The following is a 15,770-nucleotide window of genomic DNA, read 5'->3' on the forward strand; positions in this document are numbered from 1 at the left end:
GCTTTCCATATTTTTCAGGCCAAGTTACCACCTCGTAGGGGAGACAGAAGAAAAGGATTTTTGCACCTGTATAACAACTTGAAATAACTAGAGTCGGGAACTAGAAAAGTGGATCCATAAATATTTACTGCTTTATATAGCATACTTAAAACAGTCTAGTAAATATGCATTAAGAAGGGAAGGACAGCTATGAATCATCACTGAGCAATTATTTTGAGTAAAGACACTTTAACAGACATTCAGTTCCTGACCACAATATTCTAGGGTTGATATTGTCATTACTGCTGTACTAATAAAGGAACAAAAGCTCAGAAAGGCTAAGTAACTCTTCAGAAGTCTCTCAGCTAATAAGTCACAGAGACACCATTTTTCTCCATGGCCACATGATTCTGGTCACATGGCTGCAGTCTTTTCGGTACACCCACATATTTGGCAGTGTAAGAGATTAAAAGGTGCTTTCTTAAAATATAGACCGTGTTCTCATGGAGCTCATAATAAAACACAAGACAAAACAGGGTAGAATTATATATGGAGTGTGGTAGAGGAAGTAGGACATATTAAGTTTGATGGAGTTGGCGGAGGTAGAAAGGCTTTGTAAACACAGGCAGGCATAGGACACAGACTTGGAAGAGGAGGGCACATACCAGGCACGGCCACTGGAGCAGGAAAACCGGGCGCATGTCTGGGATATGGCTGTCAGTCCACTTCGGCCGCACGTGTGTTACATGTAGGGAAGCTGCTAGAGGTCAAGCTGGGAAGATGTCTGGGGCCATACTGAGATTTTGAGTACCATGTAGAGGATTGTACTTAATTCTGTAGGCACTGGGGATACACCAAAGGAAGGTCGTGTGTGTGTGTGTGTGTGTGTGTGTGTGTGTGTGTGTGTGTGTGTGGACTGGGGTGGCTTTGGTTATTTGTTCCATTTTGTTTTAATCAAAAAAAGACTTTGATGAAAGTGGGCTTTAGGCACATTAATATGGTCATGGGGGCAGGGGGATAGGTCCACATGGGCAGTCACCAAAGGCAGGGAGAGCCATCACTGGCCATGGAGAGGGGAGGAGAGGGGTCCTAGGACTGGAGAGGGGCAACAGATATAAAAAAAACACCCCTGTATCTGGGGAGAGAAAAACCAATACGACATGGCAACTGCTTCACACATGTGCTTGCACATGCCTGTCGGGTCAGCCATCAGATCCGGACACCCACATCTGTCACGGACGGCTTCTGTCTCCGGTGCCAGGGATTTAATTTTCTTAAAGTTCAATTCTACTGAAATTTTTACTCCAAGAAGCAATGCCTTTTCGAAACCTAATACCAAATCATTCAAGTCTTAAACTTGTGGAGCGGTGCTCTTTTAAATTGGCGATTTCCCACTTTGCCTGACCCTAAGACTCACCACTCCACTTGTTAAAAACAAAGATTATCAAACTGTCACCCCTAAAGACTGATTTAGTGGTTGTAAGACGGTACCCAGGGATCTGAACTTCTGTCAGAGGCCCCACCTAAGTCTTACCGGTGAGCAGGCAAGTTTGGGAAATCATGCCTCGGAGTGCTTTTTCATTCAACAGCTCCATTGGACATGGGGTCAGTCATGTTCCAGCCATCAAATCACCTCTGCTCCCCTACTCTCCTCACTGTGTCTTTCAATTCCTAGATGCTTTACTTGATGACAGGTTCCAGATAGATTTGCACCTACTAAACATCACACTCTTGAAGTCACCTGGCCTCTAGAAGCACAGCTAATCTGCCATGTGCTTTTTGATCAGACACTGAGAGCAAGCAGCTGTGACAAATATGAAGGGAAGTCAGAGGTCGGAAAGTAGTTTTGCCTTGGTGCCGAAGAACATATTGTTAACACTAATAAAGTTTATTCCAGGGAAAAGGAAAACACTAATTTTAATATTTGTGGGTTTATTGTCAGGATTGCATGGCCTTATGATGGCATCTAAGCAGCTGACCAAAAAAAAAAAAAAAAATCCCTGCAAATTCTGTGTAGTTTTAATGTTACCGGGCTTTAAATACAATCCAGAGCAGGGTTACACTGTTTCCTAAACAAAATGAATACTTTTCATATTATCCGACCACTGGAGGCCAGAATAGGTACTCAGGAAAAGTTTAGCGGGAAATGCGGAGGCCAGTTCACCAGGAGCATTAGGCACAGATCTACCCGTCTCCCCAGTAAAAAGTTTACATTTACTCTGAAGCCAACTCTGCCAAGTTGAAGTTGGTCGACATTTAGCCTTTCAGTTCTTCAACACTTTTCATCACTGCCAACTGGAATTTTTAACTCCCAATTTTGCTTCCTACTCTACAAATCCGTCTCCTTTCTTCCCTTCCCACGATCTCCCTACAACCCCACCTCCTTCTGTGTTCACTCGTTCGCTCTTATCACCGTCCATCTCAGCTCCCCAAACACTATGCAGAACACACACTGGCCAATCAAGACTGCCATGTGGGGAGAGCCCTCATTGACTGAATAAGGTACCTGGAAGCAGAAGGGGACTGGATACAGGGAGAAGAAACAAAATCCCTGCTCTCTTGGACTCCTTAGAAAGTGGGGAAACTGACACATGAGCAAGTGCATACAGAATGATAGTTGCAATGATCAAGGGAAGAACATAATTCAGATGAGAGGGGAGAAGGAACGTCACCAGGAGGCAACAGACAGCTTCACCTGATACACCCTTGTCTTGCCCTGCTTGTTGTGTAAGAAACCTAGGAGGAAAGATGCACATTCCTCTTGCTCTTTCACTTGGTAAATACATCAGACGTGAAATTACTGAGAGTAGGAAAAAGCTTCAATAAATCTCAAGCCCCGCAAAAGATAGTAATATTTAGAGGAAATTGTATGTACGTTGCTTTCTGAGAATCAATAGCCTTTTGCTTCTTTTGAAGCAAATTTAAGTAGATGTTTATCGGGGCGCCTGGGTGGTTCAGTCGGTTAAGTGTCCAACTTCGGCTCATCATGACCTCACGGTTTGTGAGTCCGAGCCCTGTGTGGGGCTCTGTGCTGACAGCTCAGAGCCTGGAGCCTGCTTCCGATTCTGTGTCTCTCTCTCTCTCTGCCCCTGCCCGGTTCTCACTCTGTCTCTCTTTCAAAAAATAAACATTAGAAACAAAATTAAGTAGAAGTTTATTTTTTTAAGTTTTTTTAAGTTTATTTACTTTGAGAAAGAGAGAGAAAGTGGGGGAGGAGCAGAAAGAGAGGGAGAGGAAGAGAATCCCATACAGGCTGTGCACTAGCAGCCTAGAGCCTGACAGGGCTTGAACTCATGAACTGCGAGATTGTGAACTGAGCTGAAATCAAGAGTCGGATGCTCAACCTACTGAGCCAGCCAAGCAACCCAGCAATTTAAGTAGAAGTTTAGAATCTAGGCCCTATGGGTTCAAAACATCTTAGGTACACTGAAGAGCATTTGGTTAATTTTAGAAATGTACTTTTATTTATAGAGTGTCTTTTTTTCCCATGCTGTCTTATTTACTATTTTAAAAACAAATTGAGAACAACCAGCAGCAAATCAGACTTTGGTAAAAAAGAGCATGAACTGATTATATGTCCCCAAAAGGGTATCACACAATATATATGTGTGCTTGTTACATCAGTGTCCGCTTTGAACTCAGGAAGTGCCTGGATGAGATAAGTGAGGGACTGTTTGGTTGTATTAGAAAAGGTATTTTGGGGGGCGCCTGGGTGGCTCAGTCGGTTGGGCGTCCGACTTCGGCTCAGGTCATGATCTCACAGCTTGTGGGTTCAAGCCCCACATCGGGCTCTGTGCTGACAGCTCAGAGCCTGGAGCGTGTTTCAGATTCTGTGTCTCCCTCCCTCTCTTCCTTTTCCCCCCTCATGCTCTGTCTCTCTCTGTGTGAAAAATAAATAAACATTAAAAAAAAAAATTAGAAAAGGTATTTTGGGGCGCCTGGGTGGCTCAGTCATTTAAGCATCTGACTTCAGCTCAGGTCCTGATCTCAGGGTTCATGAGTTCAAGCCCCGTGTCAGGCTCTCTGCTGTCGGTCAGCTCAGAGCCTGCTTCAGATCCTCTGTACCCCCAGCTCTCTGCCCCTCCCCCACTTATACAGTCTCGCGCTCTCTCTTCTAAGTAAACATTTAAAAAATACTTCAAAATTAAACAGAAAAGTTATTTTATTATTTTTTAGGTTTATTTATATTGAGAGAGCGAGAAAGAGAGAACTAGCAGGGGAGGGGCAGAGAGAGAGAGAGAAAGAGGGAATCCCAAGCAGGCTCTGTACTGTCAGTCCAGAGTCTGGCACGAGGCTCCATCTCATGAACCGTGAGATCATGACCTGAGCCGGAATCAAAAGTCAGATGCCTAACTGACTGAGGCACCCAGGCGCCCAAGAAAAGGTATTTCAAAACCAACTATTTACCACTGTAGACACATGCTCCTTGGTTGTTGTCCCCAAAATCAACATGTCTTCGGTTTCTTGGCTCCTTTGTTTTATCAAATGGCTTTAAGTGCAGTTGCGAATATTCCTGTTCGTTCTCATGATATCCCAAGAATTTAGAACAGATGAAATTATTGCCATTTTTCACAAGTAAAAAGATCGATACTATAGAATAGAAAATGATATTATGGAACACAGGCAGAGCTATGACTAGTAGAGGGAGGCAATTTACAGGGCACTGCAACTTCTGCAGTTGTGTTCTTAGAAACCTACACAACCAGCACTTTCGCAGATAAGCTAACTCACCAAAGCCTTCAAGTATTACCCTTGCCATGCACACTAACATCAGTGACAACAGCTGGTGCCAGCCATGTGACGTATAATCCTAGCTCATGGCCGGGTTCTGATTTTTCATAGATTTTTTTCTTTACAACCTTCTTGAAATCAGGCTGTATTTCCTCCAACACAGTTTTTGAAGCCTCTGTATGTTTGCAGGTGAAACAAAAGGGTCTTAGGTCAGTTAACCCCCTGTTGACCATCAAATAAGATGAGGTAAAGGTAACATTAACATAAAATGGAGAGGTGCCTGCATCATCCCACAAGCTTTAGCCCAACCATCAGGTGGCTATATAATTGGAAAATCTTCTGGTTTTTAAGTATTTGGAGTTGTTTTTATTCTGGGAACTTCTCGACCTTTGCCTATTTAATTTAAATCAAAAGGCATTTGAGTAACTAGCAAACACTCAGCACTAATAGCAGCAAAGCAAGGAAAACCAAAAACATTACAGACACTCCAATATCCAATGAGAGGTGTTAAATTGAGAGTTGTTTTTCTGAAGTATTGGCATAAGCACATCTTAAATGCTCAATAATTTGTCATGGGAGCAAAGCGGTAACAGCTAAGATTTCCCTATAATCAAAATAGTATGACTGAGCTCAGTCCTTTAAGATAGGAATAAATGTACCAAACACATGGATTATAAAAATCACACTAGCATATTTAGGTAGCCTAATTTTTTTAAGTGTACTTATTTTGAGAGAGAGCAACAGCAGAGGGGCAGAGAGGGAGAGAGAGAGTCCCAACCAGCTCAGCCCAATGAGGGGCTCCATCTCACGACCCATCATAACCTGAGCCGATACCAAGAGTCAGATGCTTAACCGGCTGAGCCACTCAGACACCCCTTAGGTAGCCTAATTTTTAAAACTGTATTATATCAAATGTTTAACCAAATAGACCTTCCAATTAAGAGAAACGTTAAATATTTAATTGATGATTTTATTGCTTTCTCTGAGAAGCACAGATAGACTTTGGGATTATCAAAATAGTTCTGACATCTTTAAAAAAGAGATTAGGCTGATATCATGGTAACTCAGTTATTCATGATACTTGTCTTTCTGTAAGTACAGGTATTCAATAATCACTCTGTTAAAGTGGCTTCAGCGTACTATAATCACTCCACTTGACAGACTATTCATAGTTACTAGAGCACTTCAAAATTCATGCAAAATCTCTGGAAATAATTATCAAGCTATTACCATAGACTGCAAATAGAGCTCCAAAATGCATTTCATAGATTTGCTAAAACACATTGTAAGTCTGCCAAATGTAGTTGCTTTTATTTGTTAAGGCATTGAACAGAATTTTAAAAGCAAAAAGCTGAAGGTTGCAAGATCAGTGCACTCGGTGTTAATTGGACAACACTGAATGAGCGGGGCTGCCACGGAAGCACCCTGGATGCGAGCCTCTCAACTCTGTGAATACAGAACGTGCCATGCTCCTGGGGGGTGACTGGAGCTCACAAATGTGCTCCTGGATGTACTTGTGAACCGGTTGGAGAGGAAGTAATTGGTGATAATTAGAGATCAAACATAATAAAGCTGTAGATTGTATAGCTGCTGAATTTATCGATCTGAGTGGGAGGAAGCAGGATTCAACTGATGGGATTGGGCTTAGCCGTGCAGAGCAAAGAGTTCATTCAGCGCACAGGATTTGGATACCCACTCAACTTGAATATCTTGCAACTGTTCTGAATTCTAGAACTCAAGCGAGAAATGGAAAGTGTTGTTTGATTGTGTCTCACAGGGCTTGTTTTGGGGAACTTTTCTTTTTCTCTCTTTCTTTCTTCTTTCTTTTTCTTTTCTTTCTTTTTTTGGTCTATTGTCTAACACATGTTGCTAGAATTCTTTTGTACTCTGACTACCCTCAGGTGGTTAGACGATGCTATTATTGATGAGATCACACCCAAGCTGATTGGGGATCGGCCCAATACTTACACATACACCAAGGCCTTGGGAGAAATGGTGGTGCAACAAGAGAGTGGGAACCTAAACATTGCCATCATAAGGCCGTCCATTGTGGGAGCAACCTGGCAGGAGCCTTTCCCGGTAAGCCCACTCACCTGGATTCCAGATTCCTTGCTTTGCTTCCAAACCAGCATCCTTCTCACCCAATTACTTTCTGATGTTCTCTCCCTCTCTCTCTCTCTGCCTCTCTCTTCTCAGAATATGTAGCTGAGTGCAGCAAATCGAACATGAACCCATTGTACTAGGACAAAATTCCATGTTTGGTTCAGGATCTGTCCAGTATGATGCTCCTCTGGGAGCCTAGACTTGGCTGGAGATCTTAAATTCACTTCTTGTTAACCCTAGTGTAAAAATTCCATGGGAGATAGTTTTAGTTCTTGGCTTTCCCTCTATAGTTTAAATATACCAGAATGTTCTTGATGTCCAAACTGGTAGTATTACAACTGCCAGGGCAAATAAGAATCACAAAGTTCACAGAAGGTTCTCAGGGTAGGAATAATAATTTTTGTGTCTGTATACTGCAATATCCTTTTGAAAGTACACTAAATTATAGCATCTTTTTTGAAGCAATTTTGTGAAGCTTTAGGGCCCCCCAAATTTGAGCTGTAGTACTTACTGACAATGGAGCCTTTTAAGTGGTCTCATCTATAAAACTGGGCTAATACTGTTTTAGCCCAATACTGGACCCACTTTGGAGAGTCAACCAAATGAGACAATGTATGAGGAGTGTTTGTTTAGTGTAGTGCCTGGTCCCTAGTAGAAGACTCAACAATCCCTTCATCTTCTCTTTTCTGTCTCGTCTCCTATTTTCCACACACACTTTGACTTTTACATATAAAGAAACAGACAGAATAAGGTCAACTGACTTGCTTTTAGGGCTTAGGAGACAAACTCAGAAAGACATTTCCCTCTAACTGCTCCTGAGCATATTCTCCCTGTTAACATCTCTAAGCAAGCTAATACAAGTGGAGTTTGGACACATGACTTCTCATTTTTGAGAACTGGATAATTCCTACAAATCATGTTTGATTTGTAGTGTTCCCCTGGAGAATTAAAATCAGGACTGAGGTGGAGAAAAATGATGGTTAATAAATGGATTGGCAGGTTATGATATTAAGACAAGGTGCAATTTAGCCTGTAAGAGGTCATAAAACAATTTGAAATTCTCCATGACTCCTCCAGAATGCTGGCAGAATCTTAATTCTTGCACAAGTGCAGAAATATCCAGTGCTTTGCCACTGATCTTTGTTTCTGGTCTTAGAAAAACTGGCTTAGACTGTTCTATCAGCCAGGGTCTCAGTGCTCTTTTTTGAAATTTATTAAGATCAGACTGCAGATGTTACAGATATATTATGATTTTCTGACATGTGTAACCAATAGAGATCTTTTTTTCTTTTAGGGTTGGGTTGATAACTTAAATGGACCTAGTGGACTCATTATTGCGGTATGTATAACACTGTAGAAACAACTACTTGAAATGTAGTGGAGGAATGGTAAGGAAATGCTTAGTGTTGCTTTGGCTTCATTGATCCAAAACCATAAATGTTACTTTATTATTATCGAAGCAACTTAATCTCAGTTTTGCTGATTGGAAAATAGAGGCAGGATGAAATTACTTCTATTGTTTGTAGATTTTATTATCAGGAAAACAGAGGTCCTGTGATATCAATTACGATTTAGGAGTTATTTTTGGAAAAATCTGAGCATCAAGGACCATGTCTGTATTTCCCTTTGATTACCACAAGATGGGAGTGTTTCCTCCTTTTTGCTCTTTATTAATAGTGTGAATTAGTACACCAAAGGGGATGCAATAAACGTCACATTCCCAAAGATTAAATTTTTTATTATAATACACATATAAGAGTTTGTGTGTGGATAGAAATTTTATGTATGTATATATATATATACATAATATGTATGTGTATATGTATATACATGTATATATGTATATATATGTGTATGTATATATATACATATATGTATGTGTATATACATATATGTATGTATATATGTATGTATATATACATATATGTATGTATATATGTATGTATATATCCATACATCAATAACTGGTGCTCAACAGATACAAGAAAGAGAACCACCCACTGGAGCAAATTTTTCACATGTAAAAATTGATGAGTTTAGTAAATACTTTTCACCAATGATCCTCTCACAGACAAGTAGAAATGTCAGTGGTGCCTGTAAGTCATCATCAGTGGGTTTCTCCCTGCATTGAAGGCTGATGTGGTTGACATGAGCCGTGACCTAGTTCACAGTTCACGCTGAAACACTGTAAGACCAGAACCATTACTCTACTCTTTAGGACAATGAATAGGAATTCAATTCTCTCCCTGAATTTAAATCTTATTAGAAACCTCATGCTTCAGGGGCGCCTGGGTGGCGCAGTCGGTTAAGCGTCCAACTTCAGCCAGGTCACGATCTTGCGGTCTGTGAGTTCGAGCCCCGCGTCAGGCTCTGGACTGATGGCTCAGAGCCTGGAGCCTGTTTCCGATTCTGTGTCTCCCTCTCTCTCTGCCCCTCCCCCGTTCATGCTCTGTCTCTCTCTGTCCCAAAAATAAATAAACGTTGAAAAAAAAAATTAAAAAAAAAAAAAAAAGAAACCTCATGCTTCAGGTTATTTCTGTTCTTCTCAGAGCTAGATCCAACGTGAACTAACATATAAGAGAGTGAATTGTGACTACCTGTCAAAGACAGGGACAGTGAACTTCTTTCTGATTTCTTTATTTTTCTAGCAGCCCCTCTCTTTTTGTTCTCTACCTGTCTTCAATTCTCTCTTCTTTAAAGCTTAGTTGGGGTGAATATTTGGTAACTTAGAACATAATTATTTTAACATGACCCTAAAATGAATTTCTTTATATTATTTATAAATCAGGGGCGCCTGGGTGGCGCAGTCGGTTAAGTGTCCGACTTCAGCCAGGTCACGATCTCGCGGTCCCAGAGTTCGAGCCCCGCGTCAGGCTCTGGGCTGATGGCTCAGAGCCTGGAGCCTGTTTCCGATTCTGTGTCTCCCTCTCTCTCTGCCCCTCCCCCGTTCATGCTCTGTCTCTCTCTGTCCCAAAAATAAATAAACGTTGAAAAAAAAATTTTATATTATTTATAAATCATATTTATTCTGATTTTCTAAATTTTTTAAAACTGATTTCTTACATCCAAAGGAAGGGGAATCAGTTACAAGAAAATAAAAATGAGGAACTTAAGAAAATGCTAACCATTGCAAATCGATGCTAGAAATATGCAGGGTATCAATAACTTCATAAAATCAAGAAACATGACTATTTATTAACTGACTTATTTGTTGGCATGACTTATTTATTAATGTTAATAATTCCCAATTCTTACATCTACATAAGATCAGTGATCTGTGAACTAAGATACTTAACACTTAACAAAAAGTGGTGGCCCTTTCCTAAGTAATAAAAAAGTTTTTGTGGAATGGTAGAAATTTATTAATTTTTTTAAAAAGTTTATTTATTTTGAGGAGGGGGAGAAGGGGCAGAGAGAGAGAGAGAGAGAGAGAGAGAGAATCCCAAGCAGGCTCCACAGTGTCAGCACAGAGCCTGATGCAGGGCTTGAACTCACGAACCATGAGATCATGACTTGAGCCAAAAACCAAGAGTTGGATGCTTCACCAACTGAGCCACCCAGGTGCCCCTAATTTTTAAAAGTGTTTCTTAAACCTTTAGTGTCTACTATTGTTTGTAAGCTACTAGGCACTAGCAGAAAATGACATCATTTAAGAAATGGTAAACTAGTAATAGCGGGAAATTTGGGAAACCTTAATTCTTAAAATATCTCATGGATTAATTATTAAATGTGAAAAAACTGTTGGTGTTTATTAACTAGATATACTAACCTCTCACAAATCTGAGGAACTCCACTCTCTAAAGGGACCTTAGGACTACTATGGAAATGCTGGCATTTGAGGCGAACTTGGCTAGGGGGTTGGGTAGGCTGAGAAAAGTCAGCCTTGGCACAATAACCCAGTCAGCAGCGAGTCAGTGCTAACTGTTGTAACTAGCGGTATTAGTATTAGCCCCAATTATTACTTAAAACCTATTTTATGTTCTTTTTTCCTGTGCAGGCCGGGAAAGGGTTTCTCCGGTCCATAAGAGCTACTCCGATGGCAGTGGCAGATTTAATTCCAGTTGATACAGTTGTCAATCTCACCTTGGCCGTAGGATGGTACACAGCAGTTCACAGGTGTGCATGCATAAACCAGCTTGCAGAGCTTTGACGAGGAGGAGGGTGAATATGTTAGGCTTATTGTATGCATTTGATTGCAGAAGGCCCCAAATGTGAAAGAGGATTTGTTTTAATATTTTACAGAGTTTCAAATATGCCATCATGTATGCATGGAGGTGTTTTATAAATACTGATGTGTATTTTGATCATAAAGTAACAAACTCTTTAAATCCTTTAACCATAAAATTGATAACCAAAAAGAGTTTTTCCTCCTATTCGGTAATTTAAAATACAGCTTCCTTTTTCAAGGCAAAGGAGATAAAAGTGGGTGAAATGAGGGCATCTTTTATATTTTATAGAACTGCTCACTTCCTGATAAATGCCAAAATCTCAGATCACCATATGGGGGCTATTTCCTAGTACCAAAAAAAAAAAAAAAAAAAACCACGGTTGTTTATATATTTGGCTTTGATAGTAAATGACAAACAGAATTAAAATTTTCTTATTTGAAGTCAGCCATTTAGATGTTTTTCAATCCAGCAGGGCTTAACTGAATTTAGGAGAAAACATAGCCTATATTTTGCCCAGTAACCATGTCCAGAAGTAAGGAATGTGACCCGCTTTCTCATTGTCATGGTACCTCCATTTGCTGCTTAAATACATCAACCTTTGTGAGCTCTCTGTGTGCACATGCACAAACACCCATATTTCCCTAGTCCTCTTCCATTTTGCTTTTTTACCCAAAGAAGGAACAAAAGATGGAAGTGTTGCTTTCATTATGGAAACTACTGAAACAATCTTGTTTAAATGTTATTTTTCCTTATATTTTTTCCATTAGTCTTTCATTTAGTTGTATTTATTTAATTTTTATTTCATTTTTCAGACCTAAGTCAACATTAATCTACCACTGTACGTCTGGTAACTTCAATCCTTGTAACTGGGGCAAAATGGGTAAGTGTCTATAGAGATGTAACTACCTACCTATTAGTGTCTGCCCTCACACTGTGAATGTCTACCACAGGGGTAGGGGGTGGGGATGGACAAAATGTGTTCTGGAGCTTGGAGTCAAATGGGAGAAAAAGAAAAAAAATAAGCAAAAAAGATAAAATAATTAGAAATTATAAATGTGTAAGAGTTAACTAGAATGTACTATGGTACATCAAAGGGAGTCAGTGGAATATCTACATGATTGTAAGCAATAAGGGGTTCATTGGCTACAAAGATTTTAAAAATCAAGAAAACTGAGCAAAAGTCAGCAATGATAAGTAATGTCCATGATGAAATATTCCTGCTGGGGCAGCTGCTCCCATGTGCATATCCCTTGCCTCCTTGCTCCCTCACTGAGACTGTGAAATGATCAATGACCAAGTAGATTTAGAAAAGTTCAATACTACTAACTTTTGTTACTGAGTCAGCAATACTCTTCATTGATTTATACAGTGAGCCTTACATGTGACCTTGAAAGTATCTTGTTGAAGTAATTAATCCTGCATGTAAAAGAAAATTAGCTAACCAATCTTGTCCTCCTTTGTCAATTTAGGAGTTGTCTTGCAAATATCTGAAACTTTTAGAACATCTAACTTTGTTTAGATACTAGATATAGAAAAAATCAAATGAACTTCATTTGTTAGAATCTGATTCCCAATTCAGAACACTCTGCTATGCTATTGTTTGCAAAGTTGTTACTTCAGTAAAAATGAAATGATCTACTATCATCAAAGTTCTTCAGATCATATATCCAGTTCTTTAGATCATGTATCTAAATAACTCTGAACATATTTGGAAATAAATCTCCTCTACGTCAGTAACAGAATTATGATATCACTTATAAAAGTGGCATTCGTAGAAGCAAACCAGATATCTTAGGCTCTTAAATAAAACATGGAAATTACATTTCTGAAATTTACAAGTCTTCCTCCGTGCTGAAACTTATTATCTCTTATTTATCAAATTATACAATATCACAGTTGAAAGTAATCTTAAAAATAATCTAGTGGCCTTGCTTTATTTTACATATGCGGCCCCGGGAGAATAAAAGATCTATTCAAATTCATATGGAGGCTGGTACCCAAAATAGAAGTAGAAGATGCGTCTCTTGACTCTCCCCAGTGGTCAGTAACCACTTCACTAGTGATTCTTAAAAGTGATTATGACTCCCTCTGGGAGGAGAAGAGTCCAGATTCCTGGGCCAGATATTTCTTGAGAATCTTTTCTGTGTAAGGTATATATATTTTATATAGATTTCCAGGTAATCTTGTTTGAGGAGGACAATAGTCATATCACCATAAGAATTGGTATCATTATAATTGAAAAATGAACTTAGGCATAGCCTTTGAAAATTTTACATACATAAAATAAATATTGAATTTGAATTAGTTTTTTTTTTTTAGTAATTATTTTACAACTGTACATTAAAAGTTTTTAACTAGGTTTTATCTACATAACAATGTAAAAAATTGTGAAAAAAAGTCTGGAGACAAGAGTGGACGATTGAGTCTGGATATTCCTAGAGAAGCAGAAATATCCAAGAAGTAAAAGACTGGTATTTAAAGTGAACCAGTATAAGGGAATCCTGCCTTGATATTCTCTATTTTACTTAAATTTTATGAAGCTTTAAGTAACCCTTTATAGGGGCGCCTGGGTGTCTTAGGTGTCTCAGTCGGTTAAGCGTGCGACTTTGGCTCAGGTCATGATCTCGCGGTTCCTGAGTTTGTGCCCCGCGTTGGGCTCTGTGCTGACAGCTCAGAGCCTGGAGCCTGCTCCGGATTCTGTGTGTCTCTCTCTGCCCCTCCCTCACTCGCTCGCTTGCTCTCTCTCTCTCTCAAAAATAAACATTAAAATTTTTTTCTAAAAGGTAACCCTTTTTAAAGGTTTAAGTAAAATGTGAAGAAACTTTCCTGATGGTTCTGCAAGTAACAATCCAGCCTAGGAAATAAAGCCTTCAGGTTCTGTCTTGGGGCTTTCAGAATAGACTAGATATCCTTGGAACCAATGATGGATTTAAGTTTTTCTGAACAGTTCTTCACTGTATTGACTAGAACTATTATTTCCCCAAGAAGTTGCTTTTAGTGTAAGGTTTCAAGAAAAGGACCCACTTTGTAACCCATTCTCATTGTTTGATTTTTGCAGGTGACATCTTGCCTGGCATAAATAACCTTAATATTGTCTCAGATTGATTCTTGACTCTACACAGCAAATCATTAGTCTTTATCATTTTGACCCATTGCAACCTCAACTACAGTGGGCTTATATGTGCCTGGACTTAGTGCTCTATTCTTTCCACAGGATTCCAAGTCTTGGCAACCTTTGAAAAAGTCCCATTTGAGAGAGCTTTTAGGAGGCCGAATGCGGACTTCACAACCAATACCATCACAAGCCAGTACTGGAATGCAGTCAGCCACCGAGCCCCTGCCATCATCTACGACTTCTATCTACGGCTCACAGGAAGGAAGCCCAGGTAAGAAGCTGAAGTCAATTGCTTTAAGAGTGTTGCCGCATGGAAAATTAGGATCCCAAAGTCCTTAGCCCTCCTTTCATCTGGGGATCAAAAGTGATAACTAAATCATACACACACACACACACACACACACACACGTATGTATATATTTGGGGACAAAATCAAAGCAGTAGTAGTGAGAAGCCCCAGAGGGACTCCTACCTTAAAAATCCTCTATCATAATAATGGAAGTTCAATATTGAAGAACTTGGTGAATTCAGCAAGTAATCATCCACCAAAAGGAAAGCAACTGAGACTCTAAGTCTGGGGTTTTCTAAATTGTTAGGTAATATTAAAATAATGGTAACAGCCTCACTTACACACATACACACACACACACACACACGGAATGATGTGGGATGATCTCATTTTCATTCTCACAACCCAGAGAGGATATTCTCGGTATGCCAGTTTTACAAATAGGATGTAGAAGCTTCGGGGAAGAATTTAAAGTAGACTCCAAGTGACAGAATAAAGATCTGGAGAAACCTGAACCAGATTTACTGCCACCTAGAGGTGAGTAAAGAAATAAAGGGAACAAGGTAGAATGAAATGTGTGGATGCTGAGGCAGCTGTGTCACCATCTAGCTGTGTGACATAGGACGTATCCCTTTCTCTCACTTAAACTCTGTGTCTTGAATATTGTCTCTCAAGAGTCATAATTATAAGCACCAAAGGCAATTGCTGCAAGCAAGAATCAGGAGCATGAATAGCATTGCCTTCTGTTCTAGTCTCTCTACAGGAGGAAGCCTCTCTCAGTGTGTTGAATTTCCATCCTTCTTAGCAGTGCAAATGACTAAAACTTAGGCAATGTCACTTTTATCCAAATTTTCAGAGACCCAATTTAGAGCTGATAACTCAATAATCATCAGCTTTTTCTTGAGCAAGGTGAAAAGGAGACATTGTGGTTATGGAGAAAATATTTGCATAGGGCTTTTTTTTATTAGTTATTTTGAGAGAGAGCGCACACGCATGTGAGCAGGGAAGGGGCAAAGAGCGAGAATTCCAAGCAGGCTCCGTGCTGTCAGCATGGAGCCTGACATGGGGTTGAACTCACCAACCTTAGGATCATGATCTGAGCCAAAATCAAGATCGGGTGCTTAACCGACTGAGCCACCCAAGCACCCCATGTATGGGGCTTATTAAATAAAGATGGGAAAAGAAGAAAACCCTATTGTAGGCAGAAATGCTGAAGATTTTAACACAGATCAGGGTTGAAAGAAGACCTGCAGAAAGAGCAAAGTTTCATAAGCAGAAAAGAGAAACAGGAGAAAGGGACCTAATAAAAATCTTTATGAATTTTGTTTGTGAGAAATTAAACTAATATTTGTGGGAAATGGGTAGGTTTGTTTGGTCACAGGTA

The 15,770-nt window shown here is 39.8% G+C and overlaps 1 protein-coding gene across 1 annotated transcript in view; it reads left to right on the plus strand.

Moving 5' to 3' along the window:
* The window catches only part of FAR2 (fatty acyl-CoA reductase 2), a 154,609-nt gene that overhangs the window by 128,509 nt on the left and 10,330 nt on the right, over window positions 1-15,770 (plus strand). The window contains exons 5-9 of the mRNA XM_047865882.1: window positions 6,612-6,789; window positions 8,108-8,152; window positions 10,811-10,929; window positions 11,795-11,862; window positions 14,197-14,368. Of these exons, the coding sequence (XP_047721838.1) occupies window positions 6,612-6,789; window positions 8,108-8,152; window positions 10,811-10,929; window positions 11,795-11,862; window positions 14,197-14,368 (582 nt within the window). The remainder of the gene's footprint in view (window positions 1-6,611; window positions 6,790-8,107; window positions 8,153-10,810; window positions 10,930-11,794; window positions 11,863-14,196; window positions 14,369-15,770) is intronic.

This window comes from Prionailurus viverrinus, chromosome B4 (assembly GCF_022837055.1).
Source record: "Prionailurus viverrinus isolate Anna chromosome B4, UM_Priviv_1.0, whole genome shotgun sequence".
NCBI classification, from domain to species: Eukaryota; Metazoa; Chordata; class Mammalia; order Carnivora; family Felidae; genus Prionailurus; species Prionailurus viverrinus.